The sequence below is a fragment of the Parasteatoda tepidariorum genome, chromosome 5 (assembly GCF_043381705.1).
Source record: "Parasteatoda tepidariorum isolate YZ-2023 chromosome 5, CAS_Ptep_4.0, whole genome shotgun sequence".
In the NCBI taxonomy this organism is placed as follows: domain Eukaryota; kingdom Metazoa; phylum Arthropoda; class Arachnida; order Araneae; family Theridiidae; genus Parasteatoda; species Parasteatoda tepidariorum.
The window spans coordinates 87,435,086-87,449,508 of record NC_092208.1 but is presented as its reverse complement, the minus strand read 5'-3'; the positions used below and the strand labels follow the sequence as shown (position 1 = coordinate 87,449,508).

At 29.1% G+C, this 14,423-nt stretch overlaps 1 protein-coding gene across 2 annotated transcripts in view; it reads right to left on the bottom strand.

Moving 5' to 3' along the window:
* Window positions 1–327: 327 nt before the first annotated feature.
* The window catches only part of LOC107453652 (superkiller complex protein 3), a 73,321-nt gene continuing 59,225 nt past the window's right edge, over window positions 328–14,423 (bottom strand). For both annotated transcript variants that reach the window (XM_043039681.2, XM_043039683.2), the window contains 10 exons: window positions 13,205–13,379; window positions 9,214–9,466; window positions 8,207–8,305; window positions 4,498–4,607; window positions 3,203–3,352; window positions 3,037–3,122; window positions 2,856–2,919; window positions 1,774–1,913; window positions 624–743; window positions 328–429 (listed from right to left, as the gene is read on the bottom strand). In XM_043039681.2, the coding sequence (XP_042895615.1) occupies window positions 626–743; window positions 1,774–1,913; window positions 2,856–2,919; window positions 3,037–3,122; window positions 3,203–3,352; window positions 4,498–4,607; window positions 8,207–8,305; window positions 9,214–9,466; window positions 13,205–13,379 (1,195 nt within the window). In that variant the 3' untranslated portion in view covers window positions 328–429; window positions 624–625. The remainder of the gene's footprint in view (window positions 430–623; window positions 744–1,773; window positions 1,914–2,855; window positions 2,920–3,036; window positions 3,123–3,202; window positions 3,353–4,497; window positions 4,608–8,206; window positions 8,306–9,213; window positions 9,467–13,204; window positions 13,380–14,423) is intronic.

The window sequence follows — 14,423 nt, the reverse complement described above, 5'->3', positions numbered from 1 at the left end:
AATTAGACTAAATATTTTCTTTTAAAAAAATTTTGATTTTATATTTTGAATTAACACTTGACTTAATAGTAGATATATTTTTAATTGTTAGAGAGGGGCACCAAAATATTTTCAGTGCTTAGGGCCTCAAGAGGTCTTAATCCTGTGCAGACACTAAAAGGTGGAATGATACCCAATAGTCTATGGGTGTTTTACATGTACAATCACTGTGTTCTTTACTCCCGTGTTTTTCGAAGGGAAACTTGTCATATGACTCCTCCCTGTATATTGTTCGACCGTGATGTGCTTTTACGTCATTTTGATAGCATACTAAAAGAAAAGTCACAATTTTATAGCTTTAATAGAGATGGTATTTATTTAAAAAATAAGTAAAAATATAAAGCAATATTAGAATAATTCTTCTTTCTTTCCTCTTCACCTCAATCACACCTATAGAATAAAAAAAATTACAAAAGTTAAATTACTAATGTTTTATGTAGAAAGAGGCATGTTTAGGATAGAATACATTTAGAAAAAGAACTGCACTATTAATACACATTATACATTTCAAAATCAATCCCCTCACCCCCCAAAAAAACATTGATTTTAGCTAGTAAAAGGAAAAAATGAAGTTATTTACGAACCTTTATTTTCTCTTCAAGTTTTTGTGCATCAAAATATCATTGGCCATCTTTTCCATCCACATACCCTTCCTCCCATTGGACTGCAACGCAGAAGCTTTTTCAAAACACCTCCTGGCCAAGCTACAAATAAAGTATTTACACACACAATTGATAACAATAAATATATTTTTCAAATGCATCTGCAATACATGCGCCAAGGAGTCAAATAAAATAAGTGACACTATCAAGATAATTTTATTGCAACTGTTTGTATACATGTTTGCCTATCATTTAAAGATGAACATATCAACTCAAGTGGTTATATAGAGTTCTAGTTAACGTATAAAAACATGCTCTAGTTCTTATAATCATTTGAATACATGCTTGCCATTTGAATACAGGATTCAGCGTGAAGTTTCACAGATTATGCTCTGACCGATACAGCACTCAGGAGTAAACTTTTAGTGTATCAGTCAGGTAGTTTATATGTTTGTAGTTTCTTTGCACAGGTCAAAAAAAATTATTATTTTTAATTTATTTAAAACTACTTTATTACAAATGTAGTTAACATCAACCACAACTATTTCTTTTAATGTAGTGATAAATTACTTCAGAAATGTAGATACTACTTAATGAAGGTTAAGTGTTTAAAGCTCTTAAATTACTTCTTGAAGCTTGTACATCAAGATTTGCAGAGCAAAGTACTTTTCTTTCTGTTGAAATAACATGCACACATTCTTTTAATTTTGATCATAATGTACAGTTGTACTAGCCATATTTCATATTGGCTACGGGGTACATTCTCGATGTTTTCACTAATGAATTTAAGGGTGTTTTTTTAAAATTCTTTTGCAAAAGAAATAGCCACAGATTAAGTTATGTTAAACTCAAAAACTTAAGTTAAAATTTTAAACTATACACTATTCTATCTCGCTGCAAAAAATTATTTACATTAAAAATTATATCTAATATTATACATTTTTAAAAAAACTGTGGCTTTTCTTCCTTTTGCCATTTTGCATCATTTTCAGAATTATCATAGAGAGTAGTGGAAAAAAAAGCAAAACATAATCTAACAATCATGAATAACTTCCCATTTTCTAAACTATTTTTTTCCCTTCCATTTCATAATATAACATAAGCAATTTGAGTTCAAGAAGAAATAAAATACCTGGTGTTTCCAGATTCCAATGCAAAGAGGCCCTGTAAGAAACGTGCTGCCTGGTTAGAGGGTACTGCGTGGACGGCTTTTCCAGACACTTCTACACCTAGATGGAGCCACTTTTCTCTTTCTTCAGGGAGTTGTGCAACCTGAAATATAAGAGCACCAAAAGATTGAGAAACACCTTTCCTGACATTTCTGAACTGAAATTTTATTTAGCAATAATGCAATTTTTTTCCCTTTAAACTTATTTGATTTTAAAAGATTTAAAGTTTGAATAATGCATAGTGGTGGAAATTTTCAGAGGGATTTAGGAAAAATTTCACAGGTACTCTTTGATAAGTCTAGGTATAAATATTAAAATTATGTAGCAATTTTAGAATAAAATAATGTTAAAAACTTAAAAGAAAAAATAAAACTTTTCCAGTTTTGCACAAAAAAGTAAGAAATAAAATACTGGGTGTAACTTATAAGAGACAAGTTGATATTGTATCAATTAATTTTCCAGACATAATGCTCATTTTAAATGAAGCTTATCTTAAATTGAGTTGCAAGAATTTCGTTTAAAATTTTTAAAGAAAGCATATGAAACGTCCAATTTTGAATAACAATAACATCAAATAAACCATTGACTTTTCTACTGCTTTCTTTAAAAAAAGAGAAGTATATAAGAAATTCTTGCAACACATTTTACCATAAATTTTATATTAAATGAAGATATTATCTGGAAAATTAACTGATACTATATGCTCTTTTTATTGTGTAACCTAATACGCCATATACTGCTCCACTGCAGAGTCTGGCCATGTAATTTTGTTAAGAGGAAAAATCGTTATGAAATAGAGAAAAATACCAAAACCAGCATCGAATCGATCCAAGGATTATTGGATAGGGAATCCCATATAGCAGTTTATATACATCTTATTCATTATTCATGCCTTGATGTTGATTGTCTTGCAGTATGAAAACAATTAGGACAACTTCTGTTTGAAAGTTCATTACAGCAAGTTTACTTTCCTCCCTTTCGGTGTTCTAATTTTAACAGAGAACTACAATAGCAAAAATTTTGAAAAGCTCAGAAATGAACATACTTGTAAAGCTCTGTAAGATAGGATGGCAAGTTGCAACAAAGGATAGGCAGTCCACTTAGGAAACCTGAAAAAGCGTGCACAATTTAAATACCACAAATTCTAGTAACTAGAATTTGTAACAAGTTCCAGTTCTAGTAACTGTAATAGAGTCAAGGATTAAACAATAATAAAGGATTTTTACATTTTTTCACAGGATACAATAAAATGTGAGAGCATTTTCTCAGCTTCAACATCATTTCCCGAATCGAGCAACAACTGGCTGAGTACCTGCAATATAATAATTATTAAAACTATGCAAAAAGTAAATATATACATGACAGGAATAAGTTACGAAAGCGTTTTCTCACACTCCAGCCAAAAAAGGATTTTGGATTATTTTTGATGGCTAAAAAGAGAGGTTGCAGGTTTCCACTTGAAGATGAAAATACTTTTATCACAGCATCGAGAATTTGCAGACACGACGTGATTTCGGAATTGAAAGATTTTATTGGAAGAACCTTTAAAAGACAGAAAACATATAATTTAAATGAATAAATTAATCTGAAATATTTGCAAACAAACCATAAATGTGCTATGCAAAATATTATATTTAATGTTGAGACAAGTCTTACAATTAGGCAGGCTTTAAAAAGTAACACTGTTCAGTTCAACCTTCTCAGCGACTAGCATATTAAAAATAATTAAGGAGAAAGAGGAATCAAATTGTTATACTTTGATTTCAGTCATCAGTTTCAACAAAAATTAATTTAGCTTTGTTATTGGAAACTTGTGTTGTTATTGGAACTATTGAGGTCCAGTGTTTGGTGCAATTAGCAGATCATTATAAATTTCTTGTTAATATTTTCTTTTAGTACAGTTAAGGTTTTATAAAAACTCTGCAGAAAACTCGTTTTTTTATAACCGTCGATGAACAGCCAACCCAATATATTGGGTTTACGACTGAGCGAATGCTCAATTCTGTAGCCTTGCAATTTTGAATCCAATTCAGAAGAAAAGGGAACTCCTGGATTAAATATTGGGATAAATTTTGCCTTCGTGGAGGACTTTTTGATGGTACTAACCTGTATTTGAGTTACATGGGGCAGAAAACAGCCAAAGCCTTCCACGGTTACTACCCTGATGTTAAGGGGACTCTAACCAATGATCTGTCTGCCACTGAGGATATTTCACATCAGCACTGTGGTTGGTGCAAGCCGAATGCAGAATTTGTATTGATCAGCCATTGCTGGGATTCGAACCCGGTTCACATCATTGGAAGGTGAATGCTCTATCCCCTGCGCCATTATGGCTCTCTGAACTCTTTGTAGTTAAGGGACAAAAAACCTTAGCAAAATGATTATAACAAATATTCCTTAAAACCTCAATTTTTATTACTCAACTGTAAGAAGTTACTCAATTGTTAAGTTACTCTGTTTTATCAGTCAACGGCAGATGTTACTGTTTTATTACTCAATCGTATCAACCGCACCTTGATGACTAAATCATAATAATTATGGAGAAATCAGATTAGTTGGCACCTCTGATTCCATTCTAAAAATGTGTTGTAGTGACCGGATCAATATACGCTTTTTAAACAATTCTGTAACACTATTAAAAGTTTCATTTTAATCACTTTGTGAATCTGAATGAATGAAATAATCACCTGACTCATTAAGGTACTGGCAGCTGATAAGTCTCCACAATTAATATGATGGAATATCTCCATTACAACAAGCCATCCCAAAAAATCTGGCTTCACCTTCTGCTCTTTTGCTAGAAAAAAAGTAAGAAATCTTACCTAAGGGTGCCCATTTTTTATATGGTCTCATAAAAATCAGTCAGAGAATATTGGTGGAAGATTATTTCATGACCTATGGATATTTATTAAACAAAATTCCCTACATTTTTTTTCTTAAATTCAATTTTAAAGGGTTCGAGCACACATAAGCCATAGTTAATCGTGAATCACTACCAGTTCTTTTACCTATCGCAACTTGCATGTTTAATCACAAAAGTATTGTTTTTAAAAAGGTTTTCAATTTGTTCTAAGAAAAAATAAATCCACACACATAATTTTAGAATCCTATCATTTATTTTTACTTTATTTTTAATGCCAGTTCTTGCTTTAATGAGCTGGTCTCATTTTCCTGAGGAGCTACAGTAGCTCCAAGTACTGACTCTTAGAAATCGCCAACTCCGAAGACATCTACATCTGTTCACTAATTTCTAACTTTAGTTACATAACATCATTCAAGTGGCAACCTTAAAAGAAGAAGGAAGATTACTATCATCAAAATTTTTTTTCCGGCAAAGGTATAACTCGGTAATTTCTTTTTAATGAAGCTTTTACATATTCAATTTGTGTTTATTTAATGTTTACTTGCTGTTTTTCTTTTAAATATTTTTAAGTAAATATTTGTAATAGTAATTTCAGGGTTGCCACAGTGAAAAATGAACAAAAATAGTTGCTTCTAGTAGCCTCAAGTATGAAAATAGTTGCCTGAACAGGAACAAAAATTTATCAAAAATAGTAGCTAAATAACTAAAATTATAGCTTAATTATCAAATACTATTATTAGGACTGGGTGATGCTAGAAATTTTAAATCGTGATACATCGTCAGTTATACATCACGATATAGTGATGTATAGCAATTTAGCATATGTTCAAAAATTATCTATGGGAAATCTTTAAATCAATCAAAAATAAATCAAGAGGAATAAATCTAGTACAAAAGAAAATGTTAATTCTAAACAAATTCTACTATGACATCAATATCATTGCTTAATTTTTTCAATTAAATCAATAAAGAAGTCAAAGTAAAAGCAAACCCAAGCTTTATTTCATTTTTCTCAAATTAAAAATGATTTAAGATTTATTGGTTTTAAAATAATAATACTGTAACAAATTATTTTACATACATGCATTAAAAATTAAAAGAAGAAAAAAAACAAAAGAGGAAAACAAACCAAAGAAATGTTCACTTTAAAAAATTTTTTTTTCTTAATTGTTTGCAGAAAAAAAACATGCTTTTGAAACATCATTAGACCCTTTTTTATTTACTTATTTAAAATAATAAAAAGTAGTATTAACTAATGGTCAAATTTTGTATTTAATAAATGTAAAAATATTTTTACTTATTTATTATTATTTTCATTTTTGAAAATAAAATCACTAAAGATTTATTTGTTTATAAATGATACTGACTATCAAACAAATTATAAAACAAACAAGTATTGAAAGAATTTTAATAACAATTTTAAAAAAATACTTTAAGTACTAATGGTAAATTATTAAAAATGTCAAAACATTACTAAACTTTTTATTAAATTAAAAAAAAAAAATTGCTTTAACTAAGTAGCCAAATTTTTTTAAAACTTTGTTTTCATTTTCTCAAAAATAAAAGCAAATTAAATAGAGGTAAGCTTTGTTTTAATTTTTTTATAATAAAAATCGACAGAGCATTTATTGGTTGAAAAACAATAAAATTATTATACTTAACTACATTTAATAAATTTAAAAAAACTAACTTTTTATAACAAAGTTAAATACAAAATACCCCTACTAAATTGTATTACTTAAAAAAGAAAACAATAATTGAAAAAAATCAATGATTTGATCTATTGAGTTCAGAATGAAAATTTAAGATAACAGTGATTGCGCAGCAATCGCAAAGTAACAGTAGGTCTAATAAAAATAATTGACAAGAATCGTTAAACCCAGACAGAAAAAAAATGGTATGAAATATTATTAGAACGAAACGACCGCTGAAAAAGTCCTTCTGAAAATAATTTACAAGAAACCCGAAAATTATTTTTGACGAAACAAAATGCACAACGATCGCAAAATGACTTAAGTCCCATTGAAAATAATCTTCAAAAAACACAAAATCCCAAAGACAAAAATGGACATAAAGAAACTATGCATTGCGTTCTATATTACAACGCTGATCCTCGCACGAAACCGGGAGTTCTGATTCAATTCGCTCTTCGTCATTCAACATCACAAAACTAACATCATCTTAATAGCAAAACGCTATCTTCATCTCTGCAGATAGACGAAATCAAAATCGTCTTCGTTAGTGAGGTAACAGCGTTAGCCTAGTCAAGGATCCTTGCATATTAAATTGTTAAACCGCGATTGTAATCTAATTCCGGCGGCTTAAATCAGAGTTCTGATGCATCGCCTAAAACGAAAGTTACTACATCAGCTTACTGATATATGCGTTAATTCGATATTTCACGATACATCGATTTATCGCCCAGTCCTAGCTATGCTCTAATTAATAAAAAGTTTGGTACAAATATAAAAGGCATACATATTAGAAAATAGGTACCTAAATAAAAGTCAAATTACAATAAAATAAGAATGTTAATAGAAGGAAAAAACAATTAAAAATAACAAAACTGCCCCTCAGTGAGAACATATAACAAGTACTTTATTAAATCCAATGGAAATTTAAATTTTTGGCTCTTTGGACATAAATGATTGTATAAAAGTTTGCTTTCTTTTATTAACGTTCTGAAAAGTAACGTTCATTTTTGCGAAAAAACTTTGCCAAGAGTAAAAAAAAATCTCCTAATAGCCACCTATTCCTGAAAATAGTTGCTTTTTTTTGCCTTTAAAGTTTGCTTTCTTTTTTTAACGTTCTGAAAAGTAACGTTCATTTTTGCGAAAAAACTTCGCCAAGAGTAAAAAAAAATCTAATAGTTTCCTATTCCTGAAAATAGTTGCTTTTTTAGCCTTTTCAGGCAAAAAAAGTCGCCACAGTCGCCTAAGGCCGAAAATAGTAGCAAATAGTTGCATTTTAGTAGCGTGTGGCAACCCTGTAATTTCAGATTACAGTTACAAATATTTATTTTGTTAGAATTATTTCCATCTTTTTTTTACTAATTATGTACATTAAAAGAATTTTTTAGTGATTTCAAATTTTACAATTATTATTTTTTTTAAATAAACATCTTTTATTAAAAAATTCCCCTGAAAACACTCATTTTCTCATAATTTTCAGTTTAAAATATAAAAAAAGCTTTTAAGTTGTTAATCAATTTTTAGTTCACTTTTTTTTGAAGAAAATTTATTCACAAATATCGTTTTTAAGTTTACCTTTAATTATTTTTCAAAAGCTTAAATTTTTAAGGAAACTTAAAGGAAACACCCTGCCTTTTTTTTCATAGGGAAAACTCTGAATTATACCCATTTAGTTTTAGGTTTTAACCATTATTAAATCAAACTCTGATGAAAGTACTGGGACTATATAACCTAGATGAACTATAGGGTAAAAACTCCATATCAATAAAAAAAGTAACACCTAGGATGGTACAGTGGTCAATGTAGCCTAAGGTGAAAGAGTAAATGAAACAAAATACATACCTAATTTTTTTACAAAACCAAACATCCAACCTACATGTTTTCGATCCAAGTCCGCAACATGACAGGCAGCTGCTAGTGTAGCCCAATTGGTCAACTTCCCTAAAATTTATCAGTTTTTGTGTCAAACAAATGCACAAAAAATATCAAAACTGCAAGGTAATATTTTTTACGTAATGAAATATTTCTGTTGGATTACTTTAGTTTGTTTTTCAAGAAATATTTTTGTGTTAAAATGTAATATTTTTGTTGACTTCTAAATATAAAATACAAAATTCTTCAAAGTTTTAAAATAAATCTTCAGGCTTATAAATGTCAGCCTTTTTTGGAACTTTCAAAAGCAGGCTGACCTGCATAAAAAAACTGGTTTCTCCATGTCATTGAATGGGAAAATAGAGGGCAGCAGGAACACTTCTGTACAGTTTTACCTAGGACCTCCCTACTTGGAGGGAGAAATATAATTCTTCGTCAACTTCTTTTATTTAACTTACATTTAGTATTTGTTTATGCATTTCATTTCAACAGTGATATATTTTTTGTGTGCACCTGGCAACTTCGGTGCATAATGTTCTACAAGGCATCTCGTCTGTCTTCGTGTTAAGTAAGAAATATATAGTGAAAGAATTCAAATCTTTGAAAGTATATACAAGTAGAATGTGTCACTTAAGAGAATTGGTACTTGACAGGCTTGGTTTATTCGAAATAGCATGGAAAGAACAGTTACTAACGTACGCAAATGCCGTGTTTCGACAACCCATCAGGATCGAGACAACCACACTATGTCGCTTGCAGGTCTCCCACTGAAACATCATGGATCACTCTAGGCTTATCATAATTTCTCTTAATAAACTTCAATATATTCCTGTAGAGGTAAGGGAATTTGTCATGAAGTGTTACTTAGTGTCCTCTCAAGATTGTATGCTAACTGATAATAATTACCTAATAGAGATCTAAAAATGCTTCCATATAATCTCTAAACTATACTTTTGAAAAAAAAACTTCACAAATACCTGGATTTATGTGCACAACTTTCTGAGCAGCAGAGAGAGCTTCCTTTCGATTGGACATCTGGCTCAAGGCAAATATTTGAGAAGCTTCTTCTTTACAGCCTCCATGAAAGACACTGACCTTTGTGCAATATGCAGCAACAGACTCTGAACCCCACTGAAGAAGGCACGCCGCAGCCTGCAGCCAGATTTTATTATCAGAAGGCAAACAATGCATGTACTTCAGCAACTCATTTCGTGCAGGCCTGGTACCTTTCTGTAAATAAAATTTCAATTTGTTCAAAATATGGCAAGGTCACATTATAGGGGAAGGTATGGCTTACATTTTTTTTTGCCATAGAAATAATACATTCTTTTTCAATTTATTTTGAGTTGTATTTCTGAGAAGAAAATCAATTACAGTCGGACTTCTATTTAACAAAGTTGCTAAATCCCAATAATAAGTTCGTTAAATAGAAAGTCACCTTTTGAAATACTTAAACAACACTAAACAGGTTTTAAATTCATAAACACTAGACATAATTAAAAGAGCGATCGATACACCTTTATGTTGTAAACTGTATCTACTATTTATTTTATCAATCTTAACCACAAAAGAAATCTGCATAGAAAGCAAGAATAGAGCAAAACATTATCCAGTGTTACACTATCAAGCTACACATATTTTCAATTAAAAAAAAGCTAAATTTATGTATAAAATTAGAGCTGCATTTATTATTAAAGTAAAATTAAACACAAACCCGCATGCGTTCTAAGTTTAATTATTATTGATAAAATCCTTTCATTTCGTCTGAGTTTTTCGTTTCAAATGCAAACAAAAAGGGAAAGGGATAAGTTAAGTGGCTTCGAAAATCAATTCAAGGTCATTTCCCCCATAAAATGAGTTAACAAGTCTGAAATATTTTAGGAAATAGGGGAAGTGTATCTCAAAGAAATGTTCTTTTAAATAGAAAATTCACTTGCTATTTGGAACTTATTTTACGAGGAAATTTCCGAAATGTTCTTGATTCCTTGAAAAAAATTGCGAAATAGAGAAATTCGCAAAATGGAAGTTCGTTAAATAGAAGTTCGATTGTACTTCAGTTCATGGTTGCTAATTAATTTTACAATTTAATGCACATTAAAATTTAAACTTGCAATAAGGATTTTATTTAAGATTATATTTGAAATTTATTCTAATTGTTTTAAGTAGAATTGCCAGCTTAAACGCAACATCAGTCAACAAATGTAGTTTTGTTATCATTAAGTAATATTCAGCGATATACAAAGACTTAGGTGATTTATAAACGTGTCTAGTGTAGACTTACTACAACAAATTTAAAATTATAATATGAAACAAAAAGTATTCATTTTATTTTAATGTAAGATAATCAAAATCGTAATTGAGTTGAAAGGGCAGGTTTAAAGAAAGAACTGAATTGAAACATGTTATACATTTACCACACTGAAATGAAATTAATTTTAATAATACGAAAAATAACACAATGTATAACAATAATATTCAAAGTTTANTCAAAGAAATGTTCGTTAAATAGAAAATTCACTTTGCTACTTAGAAGTTATTTTACGAGGAAATTGCAAAATGGAGAAATTCGCAAAATGGAAGTTCGTTAAATAGAAGTCCGATTGTACTTCAGTTCATGGTTGCTAATTAATTTTACGATTTAATACACATTAAAATTAAACTTGCAATAATGATTTTATTTAGTATTATTTTAAAAAAAGATTATATTTTAAATTTATTCTAATTGTTTTAAGTAGAATTGCCAGCTTAAACGCAACATCAGTCAACAAATGTAGTTTTGTTATCATTAAGTAATATTCAGCGATATACAAAGACTTAGGTGATTTATAAACGTGTCTAGTGTAGACTTACTACAACAAATTTAAAATTATAATATGAAACAAAAAGTATTCATTTTATTTTAATGTAAGATAATCAAAATCGTAATTGAGTTGAAAGGGCAGGTTTAAAGAAAGAACTGAATTGAAACATATTATACATTTACCACACTGAAATGAAATTAATTTTAATAATACGAAAAATAACACAATGTATAACAATAATAATATTCAAAGTTTAGTTAAGTGTTACTAATATGTATACAAGGAATTAAAAATTAATAGGAGGAAAAATATTTGAGCACAAATTATATACATTAAGGTATAAACTTATTGCTATTAATATATTCTCATACTTTATCATCTTTGTTTATTAATTACAATTAAGACATTTTTGAACCAATTAGTCAAGATTTAAATTACGAGCTCGGGAGCTTTCTATGCATAATACAGCAAAGATTACTTTATCTTCTGTTATCGTACTTCTAAGTAAGTCTTGATTACTTTCAGTTATAAATGTTTGCTCTGCTGATGCTGATGTTACTGGCAAAGTCAGAAATATAAAAAAAAGCAGTGCATTTATCTGGGAGGTTAGAATAAAACATCACTCTTAATCATCAGAAGATGAACGATTTCAGCAATTTTTGTCATGTTTCTCTCTTTTATTTCACTTGACACATCACTTTGATAATTTTCTTAAAATTTAGTAGCTGATTCCACAAGGTTTTTACCTACATACTCTGTAAACGCTTTGGGACTTAGAAGACAACATACTGTTGATTGAAAACATGCTCTGAAATCTTTTACGAATTAATTTTAACATTATATCCATAGCAGCAAAAAAACTTTGACTTTGAAGCTATAACATGGGTCTCTAAACTGAAATTTTTTTTTAATTCACCCAAAAAATATTTAAATTTTTCATTTTCTTTTGGTAGGCAATATAGTTTCTGAATGCTCTTTTGTTTCATTGACTGAACTATTAAAACTCATGCAGAATTTTTGAAGAAAAATTACATTCTTTTCTAGAAGATAGCAGGCTTTACCCAGTGATATTTCAGGTTTTTGAAGTTTTTATGTTTGCCGATATCTTGCTGTAAAATACTATCATCAAAATGAATTGAAATGAAGACATTTGTTTGCGTTTCTATAAAGCAGTTGCTTTTACAATTTCTATACCTTTAGTTAATGTTAGAATGATATAAGAAAGGCAATTTAACATGATGTGTAAATTTAAGTTCATTGCTATTAAACAATCATACCTAGAAGATAATCTAGTAGGATATAATTTCTTAAGTGTTTTTGTTACAATACATTCCGTAGAACATTCTTTTAATTAAGGTCCATCTGGGTAAACTTTCACTAGAAATAATGCATTTTTCATGGATCAAATATTAAAATACAACTATATCAGTAATATTTCCTACTGCAGCATTAATTACTAAATGCAGAATATGGGGTGCACAATGCACATGCATTATCACATTTCTTTTTAATTCTTGCTCGCAAGCTATTATACGAATCTTTCATAATAGCAGCTCTGTCGTAATCTTGCGATCGACATTTTCCCAAAGAAATATTGTTTTTTTCCTAAAAAGTCGCATACACTTTTTCTGTTTTCAGCTTTTTGATATTTTATAGAAATAAATCCAAAGAATGTTTCATTAATTTTCATGCTTTCTTTTCTATTGATAGAAAGATGCCTTGTTACAATTGACATTTGATCAGTCTTGGATGTGTGGTATCTACAATACTCCAAATGAAAGGAGTTTTTTAAAAATTTCTTTTAGTATATTGTTTACAATTTTGTTCCATGTGTGTGGCATCATTTAATTTTGAGTTTTAGGACTATAACATTTAATTTTGCTTTGAGCATTCTCTAAATGGTTTTTTAAGGTACGAATCATATCTAGAAAATAAATTAAGAACGTTTAAAAAGTTTTTCGATCTATTATTTTTGTTTAATATATTTTTAGAGTTTCCTCTAAAAGGTAAATTGCAGGTTGACATAGTGATTATAACATGCAAAATTCGTTTTAATACTTCACATAATATTTCTTCATCTATTTGTAATGTTATTAATTTATCTAGAAGTTTTTTCTTCATATGCAGTATGTAACGCACACATTCAAATGAAACAAAAAAGTCATACCATAATGTAATAGTGAGAAGCCCATAGTAAAGCAGTAGAGGATGCATATTGCTGGGTAAACCTGTAAGGATAGAGCTCCTTTCTTGCAGCCAATAGTAGATCCAGTTTTTCATTAAGTATACCTCCAGAGTACAGAGCCAACAATCCATAGACCGAGGCTGGAGAGATTTGGATGCTAAAAAATAAGGGAGATCCAAGAATCCAAATGAATGTAATATGAATGAATATAAATGGTTCCTTTTTCAAAATTCAGATAAGTTTATTATTTTTTTTCTTCTTAAATCTTTAATAAACTAGAATGAATAATTGCGTAGAAATATCAAACAGGAAGGTTTTTAAGGGTGCCCAATCTTTATTATGTAGATCATTCACTTTCTGGTCTATCTAATAAATACATAAAAAAAAACTATTGCAATGCAATTTTACCAAAACATGCAAATCTAGATTATAGGCTTTATGGTGCATTAACGAAGAAAACAGGACAATATTATTTTTCAAGGAAAAAAAGGCAATATTTAGAACAGTATGTGTATACCAGACTACTTTTAGAAATAGCAAACAAGAAACTTTAAACAAATAATATTTTTTGTCAAGAATAATAATGGTGAGTTTTATGCAAAAGAATAACAATCTGTATGCGCTATTTTTAATTTTAAAATTATTTTGTTTAACACAGAAAGTAATAACAGTTACCAGTATGATTTTAATAATGGAGCATAGAACTTATAATAGTAATTTGAGATAATGGAACATTTTTCCATAACTGTTGCTTTAAATAATGATAACCAGCATCAATAAATTAATATTTCCTCACACTAATATACCAATATTTAAATAAAATTTGTAACTAAGTTCAAGATTTAATTAATCAAATACTTTTAGAGTCGGTTTTAATAATTTCAAAGAGATAACACAGTAAATATGCCATTTAACTTTCGAATACAATATTAAAATGAATATATGATCTCTTTATTTACAAATTCTATGGCATGATTACAGGGGTCAGTCTAGGTTTTTTACGGGGTACCTATTTCGTGAAAATGCATATATATAATTTGCGAAAATTAAAAAATATATTAAAAAATCAAAGCAGAAATATGGTAAAGTAAGAAATTATTTTCAAAAATCGCAACTACAAATAAAAATCATTTATGACTGGTAAATTTCAAAATATTTTTTGTCACATATTCAGAAACAATTCTATTGTAAAATTTTGAGC